The sequence below is a fragment of the Etheostoma cragini genome, chromosome 5 (assembly GCF_013103735.1).
Source record: "Etheostoma cragini isolate CJK2018 chromosome 5, CSU_Ecrag_1.0, whole genome shotgun sequence".
NCBI lineage: Eukaryota > Metazoa > Chordata > Actinopteri > Perciformes > Percidae > Etheostoma > Etheostoma cragini.
Window position 1 is genome coordinate 13803500 of NC_048411.1, and position 19889 is coordinate 13823388.

The following is a 19889-nucleotide window of genomic DNA, read 5'->3' on the forward strand; positions in this document are numbered from 1 at the left end:
ACATGTACTGCAAATAGTGGATTACAGGCCGTTGCTTTGTCAGTTTAATATAATCTATCTAGCAGTATCTAAACTATCTATTGTGATCATGATCCCAATCATGTCACCTAACCCCAAACTTCACTTAAAATTTTGACACAGCAGTGTTTAATGTTTGGCATTAGGCAGAGGCTACTCTTGGTAACATCTGACAAGGCCCCTGTAGAGAGAATTGCTGACAATAGAGACAAGCACAGCTGCTGCAGCAAGCCTGTATGCTTCTCTCCGCCTCTCTGTCTGCAGCGTAATAATACCAGCTGTAAAGAGCCTGCTCAGCCCTCCCATCTTTGTGGATTGTATGCTGTAAATTCCCTGTACAATCCAGGGAAACACCATGTTCCCCTATCCATTATTCAGGAGACACACAGGGAGCTAGCGAGCAAAGATGCTTTTAGTGTTCCCAACTGCTCAACATTTAAATTTCACGGATTTACCTTACAATGGTTTTATTTAGCAAAATGCATTGAAAGCAAAAATATATATTGCTATAATATATTGTCATAAAAATGGGCAAGTTGCCCAGAAAAAATGTTTGTACTCTGAAGATCAGGAAACTCTGGCTTAAGAGGGTGGACATATCCCATATATTAACAAAATAATACATTCACTATACTTAGTAAGTCAAGTGCAGTTTTGATAGGCATACATTTAATCTATTAACATTGATTGACGATGACTAGTCTATGCTGTTATGGTACATTCTGAAGTATAAAAGACTAAATTTTCTCTCTCTCTCACACACACACACACACACACAGACAGACAGTCGTGTCTGCCTATCTTTGTGGGGACCAGTCATTGACATAATGCATTCCCTAGCCCCTTACCCTAACCTTAACCATCAAACCTAAATGCCTAACCCTCACCCTAACCCTACTCCTCAAACCAAGTCTTAGTCCTCAAAAAGCCCTTTAACGGTATGGGGACCAGCATTTTGGTCCCCATAAAAGCAGTCAGGTCCCCATAAGTATACTGTTTTCACAGTTTTTGGTCCCCACAAATGTAGCTATACCTAGACCACACCCACACCCCCACACCCACACACCCACACACACACACACACACACACACACACACACACACACACACACACACACACACACACACACACACACACACACACACACACACGGTTGTGGTAGTCCCTATGAATACATACTGGTTACATTACTGGTTGAGTGAGCGCAAATATTTGGTACTGTGTCAAGGCCATGTACAAGTATGCCACAATATTGTGCTACCACTAATCTCGCATAGTCAGACGCGGTGTGAAGGAGGGTCTGGCTATTCCACACAGCATTCCAGGATAGGAGGAAAAGATGTTCTGGTTCATTGGTAATAAACTCAATTGTACCTACCTATATGTCTTTGACCTCACACAAGACACTACCTTAAATGGGTCATGAGTTATGAAAAGGGGCGTGGTTAGAACATTGTGGGTGGGCCAAACCATGACCAATGGCAAATTAAAATCAATCCAATCCAACTTTATTCATTAAGCACTTTAAAAACAACCAAAGTGTTGTACAGAAATAACAAAAATACAAAAGAAACATAACATAACATGAGTGAAACTAATGCCTGTGCAATAAAACCAGTTAAACTAAATTAAATGCAGTAAATGAAGTCGACCTCTTACTAGGTTTCAAAGGCCACAGAGAAGAGGTGGGTTTTAAGACATGATTTAAAAACAGACAAAGAAGAGCCCTGTTTAACGTGCAGAGGCAGATCATTCCACAATTTTGTAGCCGACACCGCAAAGACACGGTCCCCTCTGAGCTTCCGCGTAGTTTTAGGCACACTCAGGAGCAGCTGATCATCTGACCTGAGAGAGCGTGTCGGTACGTAAGGGCGTGTAAACTCAGCGAGGTAGGGCGGCGCAAGACCATTCAAGGCTTTGAAAGCAATAAAATAATTTTTAAATGGATCCTATATTGAATAGCCAGCGAGTGGAGTGAGGCTTAAATGGGGTAAATGTGCTCATGTTTACGTGTGCCAGTTAAAAGACGTGCAGCAGCATTCTGTACCATCTGGAGACGGGCGACGGAAGACCCACCTACCCCCACATAAAGTGCATTGCAGTAATCCAGCCCAGTGGTAATCAAGGCGTGGATTACCATCTAAAAGTGCTGTCTTGACAGCATTGGCTTTATTTTGGCCAGCTGCCTCAAGTGGGAGAAACTTGATTTGACAACAGCATTGATCCGACTGTCAAACTAAGCTCCATGTCCACTTTAACTCCTAGGTTTTTGATGCAAGGTTTAACATGCTGTACCAAGGAACCCAGATCTACGGGGGGGGGGGGGGGGGGGGGGGGGGGGGGGGGGGGGGGGTCCCAGTGGTGCCACCAGAAACCACCACTTCCGTCTTTTCACCATTAAAATTTAAAAAGATCAGAGCCATCAAGGCCTTTATGACGTTGAGACACATAAGTAGCTATCTGACGGAGTATGCATCTTTCTTTTTAAGAGGCACATAATTCAGACTGTCTTCTGCATATCAGTGGAATGAAATACCATGTTTCCTAAGTATTGAACCAAGTGGGAGCCAATAAAGAAAGAAAAGGAGAGGGCCAAGAACTGAGCCCTGTGGAACCCCACACGAGAGAGGAGAAGTGGAGGATACAGAGTCACCCAGGCTAACACATAAAGTTTGGTCAGTCAAGTATGATTTAAACCACTCCGGTGCTATGCCCCTGATGCTCACCCATTGCCTCAAACGTGTGATCATTATTCCATGGTCCACTGTGTCAAATGCAGCCGTTAAATTCAAAAGCACAAGGATAACAGTCACCAGAATCAGTAGCTAAAAATATATTGTTAAAAACTCTTAAAAGAACTGATCCTGTCGTGTGCAACCTTTTAAACCCGTATTGGAAAACCTATATTTATACGAGAATATTATGTTCTTCCAGAAAGGCCATTAATTGACTGCACAATCTTCTCCATGATTTTTGAAAGGAAAGGCAGTTTAGAGATAGGCCTGAAATTTTCAAGGTCTGCTGGATCTAGAGAGCAGGTTTTTTAGAGGTTGTACTACTCCATGTTTAAAATGTCCCTTAACATAAATAAAACACCTGCAGTTTGTCCTTCCACTTGCGCTCAACTCTACAGCACTCATGTCTGACAGCATGAGTCATGTTGTTTAGCCAGGGCTCAGTTTTAGTTTTAGGCTGCCTGGATTTTAATTGTCTAAAATGGTTTGACAGGTAGCGTGAAACCATGAGCTAAGCTCCTCTGTGTTGCACACAGAATCAGGAATGATGGAGTTCTAACTGAAAGCAGCAAAGAACTGAATAGCAGTGAAAGGGTTAATAATGCGACAATGCTGCGTAGAAGCGCGAGGTTTAACTGCATTATAGGCAAGAGCAGCCTCAAATAATACAGGCATATGGTCAGAAAACACTGCGTCACATATCTTTGGATTAAAAACAGGCAGATCACATGATAAAACAAGATCAAGTGTGTGTCCATATTCTTGTTTGGGTCCAGACACAGATTGCACAAGATTAAAAGAATCAATTAGGTTTTAAAAACCCTTTGCCATTGGGTTATCCGGACTACACACATGAACATTAAAAACCCCAACAATAAGAACACGTGATAATTAGGCATGATTTCAACAAGGAAATCAGAAAAGTCAATTAAAAAGTCCTTATTGTACTTGGGAGGCCGATAGACCACAGCCCACAACACTGTGTGAGACTGACCAAGCTCAAATAAGCTCAGTTCAAAGCTGGTGAAAGAGGAGGATAGCAATAGCTGCTTGCATTTCTAATGACTCATATACAGTCGCTATTCCTCCTCCTCGGCCCGACGTCTGCGGGCAGTTAAAGTAGCAGCAATCATTAGGTAAAGGTTCAGTGAAAGTGCTGGACTCGCTAACACTAAACACTAACACTAAATCCAATCCTTGGGATGTGAAGAAGTCCTTTAAGACAAAAGTCTTGTTCACTAGTGATCTAGCATTTACCGGGCCAATCCTGGCAGGGAACCGGACCCAGAGGCCGCAAGTTGTGGCGATTCATCCCGCGCCAGCGGGGACGAAGGAAGGGGTCGCTAGTGAGCCATTTTTGTGCGCCTATTTCCAAAACCCTTAAAATACGAAAGTTTTCACCAGACTTGATGAGACTAATTTTGGTGAGTTTTTGAGGATGTTAAGCCCCTCAAAAAGGCGATTAATTTGCTGGATAAAGAATAATAATAATAATTCCTTCTGTTTCAATAGAGCCTTCGCTGCTGTCTGCGCTCAGGCCCTAACTCGATGGCAGGTTACTTTGATTAACCCTTGTATGGTATTTGGGTCAAACTGACCCATTTCAAATTTTTACAAGAAGAAAAATGGTAAAAGTTACATTTTTTCTACTTGAAAATCAATGGCTTTACTTTATTTTTGTGATAAACATGTATTCCTGACTCAATTCAGAAAGTTATTCTGGATATGACGATTTATGTTTTTCCATAGTTTTAACATAAATTATAACCTTATGACAAAAAAACTAATCCCACTTCCATTTTTTATTGTGTGCTAGTAGAGACTGATTGCTAAACATATATGCAATCTCAATTGTTTGAAATTGAGATAAAGACAATATTTGTTACCAGATTATGAAGTGAAATTTTATTTCAGAATTGTTTTTAAAACCTTAAATAAGTCAATTTGACCTGAGGGATATGAGAGGGTCCCAAAATTGAAGACAATACAAGGGTTAAGTTTCCAATTGACTAAATAGTTAAGTTATTGTTAGAATATTATGTTAATAAATGTTTTAAATTTGACAATTGTTGTGTGGTACATTGCAAACTAAGGTCAGATATTATATTGCAAGTTTAGTCTTAAAATGGCATAGCAACCTGCGCTTTAAAAAAAAATACATGTAAAAATCGAGAATCTCATCGTGAATGTGAAATAAATGAAGTTATCCGTTTCTTCCTAACTCTCCTGACTGAAAAAATATGTTTGTTGTATCAACCAGCACGCAGTGACATCCGTACAACGATTTGGCTCTATTGTTTACTTAACACAGTATGTATATTGATATAATGACACCAATAAACCAGCACAGGTTAACAGACGTAATGAAAAGAATATGTGGACTGGGGTTGAAGACATGTCAATGAAAAGGCATTATAGCAAGGCCGCTGCTTAAAGAAATCCTGTACAGGTATCAATCTTGCAGACTACAATCTGAATGGAGGCCACAGTAACATCATATTCAACATTGGGAATGGAGGGGGCCCTTCTAACGTGTTGCAGCCAGAGGTTGAGAGACCTCTGGATACAAAACCTAGTTTACATACAGACTTCTGTGCACATCCACAGAAGGCAGGGTGTCATAATGTGACAGGGATGAAACTGAAGTTTATTATTGATTAAACTATTATCAAAACATATTTTACTTGTCATTCACTTGATCAAATATATTAAATTGACAGCTACCTAAGTCCAAACTCAAATGAAAAAATATTGCTTAATAGCCTAAAGTTAATATAGAAGAACATATTTTTGTGATTGATAATTGACTTAAATGGTACCAATGATCACATCCGATTACCTCTTTGGCAGGTGATTAGGGATTTAATAATGTATTGTTTCAGCACAAGTAAAAAGCCTTCAGAAAGGTTCAAGGCCACGGCATCTGTCCTGTGACAGAAGGATCCAGACACCCTGTTGTGTAGCTGTACACGCTAGAGTTGGGCAGTATCCACATTTTTATACCATCAAACCTCTTACCAATTTTACCGTGGTATAGGGTATTACCGTGACTAATTGAAAAATGTTGACGTAAGGCTCAGACGGCGTCAAACTGTTGGCTTGTGCCTACACAGTTCAGAAACTGAATACCAGACACTAATACGCAAACCCCTCTCCCTTCTCAGACCAGGTCACTTAGTACGCAACTTGCCATATTTCCCTCCTTCTCTCTCCTCCACACTGTCACGTGATGACAACCACACATAAGCATTTTTAGGCATTATTATTTAATCCTTGTCTCCTATATAAGTGCATTGCATTTTTTTTAAATGACGGTATTGAAACTGATACCGTTGCCCCACAGTATACCGTATTAGCGCCCAACCCTAGTACGCGCTGACTTTGCTGATGAAAGGAACATTTACATTTCTTTTAGAAATCAGTAAAGTGTACCTGCCTGCCTACCTCTTGCTCACATACACAAATTTTCTGTAACACACTGTTCACTGTGTCCCACTTTTATACTTAACCTGGCTGAATGGATAGAATGACACCTAATAGTAGTTAAAGTACTTAGAGGTGGTGCTTCAAGCACTGCTAAGCCCAAGGAACAAACAGCCTTCAATGCATCGGTTTCACTACAAAACCAAAGGCACTCATTATTAAACTGTGTCAACATGTCACAGACTGGGAAAAAGATGTAGCTCTTAATTACTAAGCTGGTAGGTGACATATGTTTCTTTAATCTTCTTTTAAAGACACTAAGTGTCACGCATAAATGAATGTCCAATAACAGATAATCTATGTCCAACATTAAACAAGGGATCTAGTATTGAATTAAAAAGGCATACAAAGTAACTTCATTGTATCTACTGAATAAATAACACAATAATTCTCTATGAGATCTTGCTCTCATCCGGGCTGATTGGCAGGGTAGCAAAAGACACTCCTGGCAGAATCTAGGGAGAGGCTGCAACAGATGGGGTGGTGGCCTGAATATGCCCCCCCCCCCGGGAAGGCAACCCCTGTAAGGGATGCAACACCAACCAGCAGGAACATGGATGAACAAAACCAAACTCTCACTAGGCCAGCTGAGAGTTTCTTTCTGAATTACATCATCATTAACAACAGCAACCAATAACACAATAACCAACACACCCATGCCACTAGTTTTGATTGTTGTTTTTATCATGTTTTGTTCAAAAGAGTATTTGTCGTTGGGTTTATTGTAAAACTGGGTGTAGCCTAATCCTGGAATGAAACTTTTCAGTTATCCTTTGCTGCCTGGCCCTGAAGCAATGTACTACACAAGGCAGGCAGAATACAGCTGCTATTCACATAGAGAAGAGTCATACAACAAGCTGCCTCTCACTTTCCCTGTCTACTTCTCTGTTAACAATTGAAAAAAGCTGAAGCTATAGTCCATATATTGAAATCCCAGCTTCCTGTGATGGCAGGAACGTTACTTCTGTAAAGAAGCAAGCACACAGCTGTCATAGGCATTTCATACACTACTGTTTGCTTATCTTGGCATAACTTACATTATTAAAACAGAGATTCCTTGTTATAAGAGGTGTTCCATGAAAGTTTCTAAAACCACAATTATTTCCATGAACGTTGAAGTATCTAAGATACGTAGGATAAGTCTGTCTAATCAGTGTTATTGCTATTGGTGTATAGGCAATTTAGTCTTTTATTTTTGTATTATTTTCCAAATAATTCTATATTACTTAAATTGCCTGGTTTTATTTGCTGAAATGTTGGAATTATGGGTCAACCATGTAAAGAACTTTATAAATAAAGTGTATAATTTGTATTATACATAACGTTAACATTTCAAATGTGATTTAGTTAAGTATGTTCAGTAACGGCAAACGTTTAATAACCTGAATAAATTATCTATATTGGGAATAAATTACAGCCAAAATGGAAATTACATGTCAACTAAATGGATGGTGGTTAGTTTTCAACTGCTGTAATAAAGCCGGTTGTTAGGGATATTAGCTAGGTAGTTAGTGTTAGCCGTTAAGCTAATAAGCTAATGTTGCTCTATCGCAAAACTAACGTTAGCTTGGTTAGCAAGTTAGCTAGCTTTACTAATGTTAAATTCCAAATCCGTGATGTAATAAATCATTTAGGTAGCTATACAACGGCACTAACGTTGGTGTTTTAGCTTCGTTCATTTCCATTTGAACGCATTTGATATTATCTAACGACATGAAATAACCGCTAAAGACAAATCTCTCATGAATTGCAGAGAAGCTAACAAAGGTAAGAGCTCATTCAAAGGCTTTGGCCATGTTGCAGCACTCCACCCTGACAGCTTATATTAATGTTTTCGTGTAGCCAACGTGAACGTTAGCTAGCTACACCAGTACCGCAGCAACAAAGATCCCCTAACAACTTGTACTGTGCAACCGAGGGAGGAAGAATGGACAGGGCGAAACTTACCATCACTGCGCTTTATCTCCACATAAGTACCAACGACAATCTTCCCAAAACACGACGCCATCCTACATTACTTAAACAATTAACAGAAATAGGACTACAGACTTATTGTGAGCCTGGTATATGCAGCTTCTTGTGTTTGCCAGTCTTAAGTCGGGTTAGGAAGATGCAGGCAACAGAACGAGCTAGCATTACGTTGCAACCAAGAATACCAAAGTATTTCCTGCACTGTATTTTTCAAAATAAAATCAGAATGAGCTTCATTGCTATATTGAGTGTTCCCTTGCATGGAATTCGCCCTGGTGTGTTTGGTGCATACAACAAAAATTGGAAAAAGGACACATGTAGGAATATGAAGTTAAAAGAGGAATATGTACAATGTAACTGTTTTTAAGGCTGTACGGTTTTGTGCAGCCTGCATAAAGTCCAGGATGTTGTATAACGTGTTATTAACGTGTAGTGACTGTCGAAGAGAAAAAAATATATATATATATTACATACAGATTCAAAGAAATTCTGAAATTAACCTGATAACAAGTTTTTGTTGGCAAGAAACTAAAGAAATCTGGCCTTGGGAATATGATAATTTCCCAAAAGACACAACAATTTCATCACACATTCATCCTTTTTATTCGACTGTCCCTTCAAAAATAAGACCATAGGCCTACATTCTGTTTATGGGGACCTAGACTTTATCTGCGTCCAAAAGTTACATAAATGAGTACAAGCATGAAATAATATAAGTTATAAGTAATATAAGTTTCTTAAAGCTTATTGGATGCTACATATATATTGAATTCAGTCCAAATAGTCCTGCTAATGTCAGGAAAAATTACTTTCCAATGACAAAAGAAAATGGGACCCTGACTTTGAATAGAAATAATAACACTTCTGCTATAAGCATTGCTACAAGAACATTCCTCAAGAGCCCACAGCCACAATCAAGGAATCATCCCTACAGAAGGGTCATAAAAAAATGCTTTAATGAGAATCAGCAGATTAGTGGATATACTTTTAAGAATTGTGGAATGTTGAGTTCAGGAAATGTCCAATCCTCTGTGTTGAATAAACTCTTCATAGGTAGCTAGGTCCCCCGTCTCATTTAGAAGTTCAGAAATTAACATAAAACCCTGGTCCTTCCAGACAAATAGGGTCTTATTTCTTTTTTTAAGATTATATTTTTTAGAATTGTTAGGCTTTTATTGTCACAGGAGAGATGAAGACACAAAAGGGGAGAGAGAGGGAATGACATGCAGCAAAGGGCCACAGGTCAGAGTTGAAACCGCGTTCGCTGCAATGAGGAGTAAACCTCTGCATACGTGCATCTGCTCAACCAACTGAGCTAACCTGGCCACTAGGGTGTTAATTCTGTGTACAACATGTAGATTGTTCCATTAAACACACGTTTGTGTGTGGAGAGAAGTTGTGCTTGAAAGCATTTTTCCATGTCTCTCTTGTTTGTGGAAGTTGGCAAGTTTGACAGGTAGTTTTACCTTAGAGAAAATTACAGGAAAGCAAAAAACCATAATCCACCACACTTGTGAAACACCAAATTGGAAATAAGAAGCCAAAGTGAATAATTCTGAACTAAAATGTTTTAGCATTTTCTAAATTCTGTTCTATCTGTAGTTTTAAAAACCAAAACATTAAGGCCTCCTTCTGAATATTGTAAAATAAGTGTGCTCCTCTTTATATACTTGGTCTTATACTTCCAAAGTAATTTGAATAAGAGTGAGTCGGAATTTATTAACCATTAATTATTCATTAACCATATAAAGATAAAGCTGAAGAAAAAAAAAATCTGAATAAGACTTCCGCTTTAGAAAGTAATACACGCCCCAAAACAGTAAGGTCTCTTTGCAACAACCAACAGTTAAAATGGTTTTGGTTTAGGTAAAAGATCCTTTCATTTTTAGATTTGGTAACAGTGATTCCCAAATAAAAGGAAAGGATGTCAGAATAATGTACTTATTTTTGATGAGCATCACAGTGATTCATGAGTCAAAGAATGGTTAATGAATTCCGAATTAAATATTCTCATCACTTCTTTTTTCTTATGTGGCCTATGTATTATTTATGTCTACATGCCTATTCTTTTTCAAAATCACTGTGGCTGTGCAACCTGTCCCTCATTCTGCATGCACTGGGCAGAAGACAGACAAACACCCTGAGCAGTTCACCAGTTCACCACAATATTACTTTGTTCTCTTGTATAATGTTGTATTTAACACACATCCAACATTGTGACTTCCATACACTAATTTCATGTGTTTTTATTTTATTTTATTTAACCTTTATTTAACCAGGAAAGTCCCGTTGAGGTTAAAAACTTCTTTTTCAAGGGAGTCTTGGCCAAGAGGCAGGCAAAAACACAATCAATTACATTTATAAAAGTTATACAACACAGACAGTTAAATCCATTTACAATGTAAACAGGTCATTTCAGGTTCTCTCAATCTGGATTTAAAAGCATAGGAAAAGGAAATAAGTTCAGATAATTTCAAGTCTTTTTGCAAAGAGTTCCATGCAGAAGGAGCGGAGTAGACAAAAGCCCTTTTTCCTAGATTTGTACGGGCAAATGGAACAAAGAGCAGCAAGTGATCATCTGATCGTTTTATGAGTCTTGATATAATGCATCTTACCCCTTACCCCTGACCCTTATGCAAACCATCACAAGAAAATGTCTAAGCCCATGTCACAGGGCTCCAGATCTTTCTAGAAGCTACCAGGTCCCCCTGTGGTCATGCAGCTGTCAGTCACCCCACTCTCTATACACACACCTCTTTAAACCCCCCTCCCGCCACTTTTGCATCAGGCATTTGCTGGTGTCTTCTCAGCTGTCTGTGCCCTAAATAGACCTTATCAGGAGCGGACCAACTTTGAGGGGGTCACTCTCACAGACTCCATTAAATGGAAAATAAATCGTATTCATAAAGCCTTGAATAATTCAAAGATACTGAATTTAAAAGTTGTTGCAACGCAAGTAATCATGGTCTTTACAATATATGCATATGATAACCTTTGGTACAAAGTTGTTCTTTGGGATTTTTATTGTGCTTATAGTTAACCCCCATGTGTGATGAATGGTACATCTTGGTTCTGTCCAACCTCACTGAGATCCACTGTAAATATAAATGAGGTGTTGTTGGGGGAGGTACCATAGGAAAGAAAAAACTTTGTGACAAACATTAGGGACTTGAGATCCAGACCGTCTATGCCAAGCAAGAGACACAATACACAATCGTAAAGGTACTGTACAACTTTTCTCTTCATTTAAGTGAGATTCAGGTATGCAGTGGGTACTTAGGATAAGTAGGGTTATAGACTGTGCCAAGATGATAGGAGATGGTGTCTGTCAATTGGGAACGTGACATTTGTTACTAGGCTCCAACTGGGGTAAGAGGCCATGCCCAAATAAGGCCGGAGGGGAGGCCATTTAAAGTTAGAGATAACATGTGCATGGCCATTTGCTACGAGACACTCAGGTCAGCAGGACACTGATTATTTCCAACAATGGTAAGAATAAAAACATTTCTAATGCAGTAGTTTTACATAATATCATGCTCACATATTACTATTTTCCAGGATGAATTTAAAACAAGAGTCTGTACATACACACGCATGCAATACATAGAGGTTTTATATGGATTTTTTACTTCTATTATAATGTTTATTTTCCTTTGAAATGACAACAAAGTGTAAAACTGTTCTGTAAATTGTTTTTTAATCATTATCTTGTTTAAAACATTTTTACAGAATAGGGTTGCATCCAGACATTCTGTGATTGAAATGTGGTTTGGGCATGAAGCTGTGGTGGCCTTATGATAGTTAAAATACTGCATTTACTTTTGATTCACTGAAGACACTGAAATTGTTGGTTGGTTGGATTATACATTAAAAAAAAACAAAGTTATATGATCTGTAGATTTACTGTCATAACTAATCATCTCTATATCTACCAGATGGGAGACCCAATCCAGTTAAAAGACGAGGGAAACAAACACTTCCAGGCAGGAGAAACTGACAAGGCTATTGAGTGCTACAGTAAAGCCATAAAGGCCTGCAAGGACAAAAAAGTGCTTGCTGTCATTTACAGGAACAGATCTGCATGCTACCTAAAACAGGTAAGCAGTTTGGTTAAGTAGCACAAAACAAACATATACCAAATAGATTATATTTGCAAATTCCTTGGCACATTTACACTTTTATTTAGATGTTTCTGGTTTTCTTACAGGAAAGTTATGCCAATGCAGCATCTGACGCATCTAAAGGTAGAGTAATACATACAGAATCAAACCAAATAATAGCAGCAATGACACCAAAGTCAAATAAATATTAACTTAAACCAAAGGCCATAAGCTCATTATGACCTTTTCTTCCTCTTTTGCAGCAATTGATGTTGATGCAGCAGATGTTAAAGCCTTGTACCGGCGTTGCCAAGCTCTGGAGAAACTCGGAAAACTGGACATGGCCTTCAAAGATGTGCAGAGATGTGCCACCATCGAACCAAAGAACAAGACCTTCCTGGAGACTCTCCGCAGGCTAGGAGCAGAAATCCAGGCCAAGGTCAGCATTAAAAAGAACAACACACTCACCCACACAAGTTCATATTAAATACTAGACTCTTACTTTGCATAAATGCATTCAGCAACTCTAAATCAGCACTGCTATGTGCATTCAACAAGGATCTTATTGCTGAAAAATCAGATTGGTTCAGATAGCTTTGTTTTTTTTTCAAATAATAAGAACTGACAAATGGACTTATACCGCACCACAAAGTGATGGATTTGGATATGCCAGCCTCAGGAAATGATAAGAATTCTTATTTTGATTTTCCACAGCTCAAGACAACATTCTCCACAGATTCAAGGGTACAGAACATGTTTGACATTCTCCTTGATGAAGAAATGGAAACGGAAAAGAGAGAAAGAGTGGGTATTTTTTGTATTTTGAAGCAAAAACATTGATGGACCTTTTTTTTTTATTGTTTGCTTGTGGACTGTGGATCTTGTTGTTTGAATGTGGCTATATGTGCTCAGTCATGGTTTCACTTCTGCTACTATTGTTTTTATGTCTAGGCTGCCAACAACCTGATTGTGCTGTCAAGAGAGGATGCCGGAGCAGAGAGAATCTTCCAGAATAATGGAGTGCCTCTGTTGCTCAACATGATAGAGTCAGGCAAACGAGAAATGATCCTGGCTGCTGTTCGTACTTTGTCAGGAATGTGCACAGGACACAAAGCACGGGTGAGCGTTGAAAGCGAGTCACGACAAAGGCATAGTGACAGTGAAAATCTAAAATATCATGAGAAGAAGACTGCACCAACTCTGTAGCCTTTATTTCCAAACACAATCAGACATCAAAAGTAACCCTTCTACCTGTATGATGCCATAAGAAAAACTTAATAATATTATTAGCGTTCACATTTTCACAGAATGTACTTAGTGTTTATTTATTTTCACTATCCCTAAACAGGCAATGGCCATCATTCACATGGTGGGCATTGATAAGATGTGCAGCATCATGGCTGTTGACAATGAGGAGATCGCTCTGGCAACCTGCAACCTCTTCCAGTGCATCAACGACGCCCTAACTGGTGGAGATAAAAGGGAATATGGGAAAGAAGAGGCCTTGGTTTTGGGTAAGACTGAATCTATGAATCATCCATACCTGTAACAAAAAAAAGATTTGACTATGGTAACTGATTCAGAGCTTAATTCTTAATCTTCAAGCAAACCCCCCATAGTATCAGACAGAATGTCAAAGGAAAACAGCTGAGGCTAAGCTGCTGTTTGTATTTTTTCACAGCTTTACTGACAACCTTTCTTTTACATCATCTGCAGATGCAGCTAAAGACCTAAAAACCATCCTCCTCTCTCTGTTGGAGATGGTTGCTAGTAAGAAGGTTCCTGGCCATGGCAGAGACCAGGCACTTAACCTCCTGAGCAGGAACGTACCTCGCACTACCAAGAAAGAGAAAGACAACTCCAGGACCCTCTTCACTATTGACCATGGTGAGCCAGAGCTGCATCCAGCCACTTATATGGTTTGAGCTACAGTCCTTTATAGACTCCCTGACGATGTGTATTTAACATATATATATACAGTATATGTGCATATGCTGTATGTGTTTGTTCTTCAGGTCTGAAGAAGATCCTGAAGGTGTGTGGTCAGGTTCCCGAACTGCCAGACCAGCTGCCCATGACAGAGAACACACAGCTGATTGCCAGCGTGCTTCTTGACAAGCTCTATGACGACCTCATATGTGACCCAGAGAGAAACAACTTCAGGGACATTTGTGATGAATATATAAAGTATGTCCATAACACTCAAAGATTTACCATTTACCAGTATTGTAGCCAGGCCTTTTTTAAATGGGGACCAAGCAAACATAACTGAAGCCATCTCTTATGCTTTTTTTTAATAATTCCTTGTCCTCCCTTCCTTTTCTACAGATCCAAAATTGACCCCAATGACATGGACAAGACCATTCATGCTGTCAACACTATCTCAGGGCTGCTTCAGGGTCCCTTTGATGTTGGTAACGCCCTGGTTGGACGGCAAGGCATAATGGAGATGATGGTGGCACTTTGTGGCTCCGAACGTGAGGTGGACCAGATGGTGGCTGTGGAGGCACTGATCCATTCCTCCTCGAAGATGAGCCGCGCCTCCTTTATCATCACCAACGGGGTCTCACTGCTGAAGGACATCTACAAGAAGACCAAGAACGAGAAGATTAAAATCCGTGCGCTGGTGGTGAGTGCGGCAAGAAAATAATAGAATAGAGTAGAACTTTATCACTAAATGATGTTTGACCACAGCCCATGCACAATCAACAACAACAAAGCACACAATATGAAAATGTCACAGTTTGAAGTACATTAAGGCAGTAAAAGTGAAAACAGTGATCCGCTACCAATGGGCACAGAAGTCCTGTTGTTTACTTTGATACAAAAATAACATGAAAATGTCAGACTACACAACTTCCAGATTTTGTCTGTTCTTGATTGGTATGCATTGACATGTCCACGTCCTCTCCAGGGTCTCTGTAAACTCGGTTCAGCTGGAGGGGATGATTATGCTTTAAGGCAGTTTGCAGAGGGCTCCACAGAGAAGCTGGCCAAGCAGTGCAGAAAGTGAGTACTCCCACAGATTGTCAAAGAGGCTAGAATACAGCAGGTTATTGCCATATTAATGGAACAAATTGTAGATAAATCTAAATACCATCTAAGTTTGTATTAAATCTCGATGCAACTTCAATGTAAGTCCTTACAATATGTATACATTACCATTATATGATTGCATCTTGCAATTGTGCCATTTCACAGCATCACTAAATACATATACTGTTTAATGTTTCCTTTTTTACTCTTCCAGGTGGCTCTGTAATCCCCAGATTGATACAAAAACAAGGAAGTGGGCTATCGAGGGTCTGGCTTATCTGACAAATGATGCTGACGTGAAAGATGACTTTGTTGAGGATGAGCCTGCCCTAAAAGCCATGTTTGAACTAGCCAAAGTATGAAAGTAACAGACAGAATGAAACATACAGTGTATCTGATTAGACATTAGGAAAAACCTCACCGCTTTTTCTGTTTTTAGTCTACAGATAAGACAATTATATATTCGGTTGCTTGCACCCTGGTTAACTGCACCAACAGCTATGAAAAGAAAGAAATCATGCCTGAGCTAGTCCAACTTGCCAAGTTCTCAAAGCAGCACGTGCCTGAGCAGCACCCCAAGGTAAACGAGGAAGGAAAGAAAACTAAACCGTTATACACCAGATCATATGTAAATTGACACACACTTTGCATACTTTTTTTTTCTTAGGACAAGAAGGACTTTATTGACAAGAGAGTGAAAAGGCTGCTGAAGGCTGGAGTCACTTCAGCTCTTGCTGTCATGGTGAAAGCTGACAACACCATCCTGACCAACCAGACCAAGGAGATGCTGGCAAGGTGGGACTGCAAAAAAAAAAGATGTGTCATCAATTATGTCATATGCCTATTGGAATTCCCAAAACTCACATGAGTCATCAACATGGTGTGAACCACATCCAGACAGCTACAACTGAGCTGAAAGAAATGGCTTTTTAATTGCAGTCATGCGATCCCCATTGTTCTTCAGTGACAATGAATTTTTGTTTATTTCTAAATTAAATTGCAACATTGCTTAGAAATATATGACTGTTAATCCATTTTTTTTTTATCTTCAGGGTTTTCTTGGCATTGTCACAGGATCCCAAAGATCGTGGTATTATTGTAGCCCAGGGTGGGGGAAAGGTGAGTGATAGGTTTGTTAAACATTGGATCTATGACATTTCACAAAGTCACAGAACATCTTTTCACCTGTTCAATCAAATCCCAAATCTGGACAGACATTAACTGGACAAGCAGGTTGTTGCAAAATATCATTTTTAATAAAACAAAGCACTTTTGCAACTTGTGGTTGTGCCCTCAGGCTTTGATACCACTTGCACTAGAAGGGACAGAGGCTGGGAAGACGAGGGCCAGCCACGCCCTCGCCAAGATTGCAGCTATTTCCAACCCAGAAATTGCCTTCCCTGGTGAAAGGGTAAGCGATTCAACAGTAGTTGTTTTGTTCATTTCTATGGAAGTCCCCTTTGATATGACAGTGGGAGGAAGGGGAATGGGCAACCACATTGCAATCACCTGTTGACTGCAACTTTTTTGACTTCTGAAATTGCTTTCCTTTGCCTATGTTTCTTTGTCTCCTTATATGCTTGGAGAACATAGAAAAATTAACTTTTTGGTGCTGTTGGTGATTTCTGTTTTAAATATAATTATTGATGATTGTTCATTCCTCACTTTCAGAAGTATATTTTTAAATTCAGTATCTATGTATGTATCTCTGTTGACTTAATATTTGCCTCATGGTAGTTCAACAAATGGCTTTTTAAAATTCAATCTCCTGCCTCTATTGGCTGACAGGTATATGAGGTGGTGCGACCTTTAGTTAGCCTCCTTCAAACAGATAAAGACGGAATACAGAACTACGAAGCTCTGAGAGGCCTCACCAACTTGGCTGGTTTCAGTGAAAAACTAAGGTAACATTTTTCACCATTTTTACCAACATTACATTATTTCACGGTGATGCTTACAGTAGTAGCTCATTTTCTACATGACTTCACTGCAGCATGCAGATTTTGTCAAAGTGTGGGGTTCCACCCTAACGGGCATCTTTTTTGTAGAGTAAAGATTGTGAAAGAGAAAGCTCTGCCAGAGATCGAGAACTACATGTTTGAAGAGCATGACCAGATCAGACAGGCTGCCACTGAATGCATGTGCAACCTTGTTACGTGTAAACAGGTGAGAACAGTAGCTTCAAAGCCTCACGCAATAATGTGAGAACACATGTACAGGTGTGTCTGTGTGTGTGTGTGTGTGTGTGCACGTGTGGATGCATTGAAAATGTCCACTCCATGTGTCTTAGGTCCAAGAGCGTTATCTGGAAGACGGCAACGATAAGCTGAAGCTAATCATACTGCTATGTGGCGAGGATGACGACAATCTTCAGATAGCTGCAGCAGGAGCTCTCGCCATGCTTACTGCTGCTGAGAAGAAGCTCTGCAAAAAACTGACCCTGGTGGTACGTACAACAGCGTTCAGCAGAGCTTTTACTGCCAAATATGAATTAGTGTGTCACATCTGAGTCTGTTTTGAAAGCATGTGTGTCCCACCCAAAAAAATGCCCAGAAGTTCCCTGGCTAGCTTTTCCTCTGGAACTGATAACTTTACAAAACCTGGCAGGAAAAAATAACCTGGTTAACACAAGACACAACATGTTTCTAATAGTATGTTCCAAAAAATGGTAAAAAGGTGGGTCCCATTTAAAGTCAAGAAGGACAAAATACTTACATTTCACTTGTTTATTTGGCATTTGAACACCTTTACTTTAAATCTGAGATATACTACCATTTTTAGGAATATGCTTATTAGATTTTGGATCTACCACTCCACTAAGTGTTCTACTGTTGAAGGGCAACCTCCTTTTCTTACACATCTCTACTAGCCTTTGTGACTAATCTTCAACCTTACTAAATGAGTCAAGGTCCCAGGTGAATATGAATCGAGTGTCAGAAGGGGATACAATGACAGTGATGCTTCTGTTTGGGCCATCACGCAATGCTGCTTTTTTTAGTAGTATGGCAAGAGGTGCATAGTGTAGACAAAATGCATCTGTGTGGGCATCGTTTCCCTCTTTGTGCCACTGCATGCATTTCACATTAACATTGAATAGTTTGCAGTAAAAAGACCGATTTGGAAGAACTGAGATTTCAAATGCATTATGTCATAATTTAGTAATACCTTATCACAAAATTTAGTTTTGTAACACACTTGTGTGCTTTTGATGCACTTTTGTGGTGTCTCATGAAAAAGTTACTGAGAGAACACTGAAGACGTCAGTTTTACATCACCAACGGATATTTTTTCTCACAAAGCTTCTGTTTTTCAAATGTCTACTGATCTGTCCCAACAGACCACCCAGTGGCTGGAGATCCTGCAGAGGTTGTGTCTCCATACCAACCCTAATGTTCAGCATCGTGGCCTTGTGGTTGTCTACAACTTGCTCAACTCAGACGACAATGAGCTGGCCAAGAAGCTGATTGAGAGTGAGCTGCTTGAAATCCTCTCAGTGATTGGCAAGGCAGAGGACAATCCCAAGAGACAAGCGGCCATCGATGCAGCACGCACATGCCTGGTCAAAGCTATGGATCTTGGTCTCATCAAACCGTTCAGTAGCCCTTCTTAAATTGCTGGCAAAAAAAAACCCCTACAAAAATGGACATCATTCTTTATTTCCTTTTAAATACACACTTGTTTTCCAAATGTTATCTCCCCACATCAAAGATACGAAAGTATTCTCATACGTTTTTTAAATAATCTCTTACAATATAAATCAGTTTAGGGCTTCTGTGGTAAAATAAGAAGGAGATTTCCCATCAGAAAGCATCTCTTCTTTGTTTTGAGAAGAAGAAATGTATTGTTTATAATTGTGCTGACCATTTTACATGTGTTTTTGCCACTATTTTTCTTAGAAAGGACACATTTCCTTAACCAGAAATACAAGACAGCCCAGCTTGTGATTTAACTCAGCACATGGTGGTAATATTGCTTTGCAGAGAAAAACATGAAAGGCAATTGCATCATTTTTTTATGACTAAATGCTAAATATTTTTTAATTGATTTTGAAAATAAAATAAATAGGTGAGCTAAGTACATTGATTAAACCCAATAACAACAGAAACATCTGAATGTAATAAGGGCTAAAAATAGTTTTAAATAACACAACTTCCTTCTGTAACTTGCTTTGCCCGTTTGAAAACCTTTCGTTAAACTCAGTTGCCCTCAAATGTTTCAGACCCACTTCTTGTAAATTGCAGACATCTAGCAAGAAACTTTGTGACACAGTTTCTACAGAAATGCATCTTGCTTACCGGAACATACCACCGTTTCCTGTTTTCTTGTCATCGTCTTTGCCCCTCATTGTTTCTTTTATAATTATATCCCTTGGATGTTTTATGACCTTTTCTGTAAAGCCAGAATAAAAGTTGTTTTACAGCATTTTACTTCCCCATTAATACAAGTAATACCACTATTTGTAACTAATTGGACCTTCATTTTGTGATGGTGTTAAAAAGACATCTCTGGCAAACCGTTTCCTATCTTCTGCTCAATATCTTTTTT

General features: G+C 39.3%; 2 protein-coding genes across 6 annotated transcripts in view; one reads left to right on the forward strand and one right to left on the reverse strand.

Moving 5' to 3' along the window:
- Positions 1-8429, reverse strand: part of LOC117945197 (kinesin-like protein KIF2A) — a 22354-nt gene extending 13925 nt beyond the window's left edge. For all 3 annotated transcript variants that reach the window (XM_034872508.1, XM_034872509.1, XM_034872507.1), the window contains exon 1: positions 8185-8429. In XM_034872508.1, the coding sequence (XP_034728399.1) occupies positions 8185-8245 (61 nt within the window). In that variant the 5' untranslated portion in view covers positions 8246-8429. The remainder of the gene's footprint in view (positions 1-8184) is intronic.
- Positions 7787-19370, forward strand: unc45b (unc-45 myosin chaperone B). 3 transcript variants are annotated; one of them, XM_034872504.1, is made up of 20 exons: positions 7787-8004; positions 12144-12305; positions 12416-12452; positions 12572-12747; positions 13023-13112; positions 13260-13427; positions 13657-13822; positions 14025-14195; positions 14324-14495; positions 14637-14937; positions 15223-15317; positions 15559-15700; positions 15784-15924; positions 16012-16139; positions 16397-16463; positions 16642-16755; positions 17133-17248; positions 17393-17510; positions 17635-17790; positions 18682-18954. In XM_034872504.1, exons 2-20 carry the CDS (start codon positions 12144-12146, stop codon positions 18952-18954), a joined length of 2793 nt encoding a protein of 930 aa, XP_034728395.1. In that variant the 5' UTR covers positions 7787-8004. The 3 variants fall into 3 exon arrangements, with proteins under 3 accessions (XP_034728395.1, XP_034728394.1, XP_034728393.1); XM_034872503.1 differs by lacking the exon at positions 7787-8004 and adding an exon at positions 11294-11430; XM_034872502.1 differs by lacking the exon at positions 7787-8004 and adding an exon at positions 11488-11697 and having other exon boundaries at positions 18682-19370.
- The last annotated feature ends 519 nt before the right edge of the window (positions 19371-19889 follow it).

Coding starts and splice junctions, on each gene's coding strand:
- unc45b (XM_034872502.1), top strand. Junction 13,428..13,656: donor GCACAGGACACAAAGCACGG/GTGAGCGTTGAA, acceptor ATCCCTAAACAG/GCAATGGCCATCATTCACAT. Junction 13,823..14,024: donor AGAAGAGGCCTTGGTTTTGG/GTAAGACTGAAT, acceptor CATCATCTGCAG/ATGCAGCTAAAGACCTAAAA.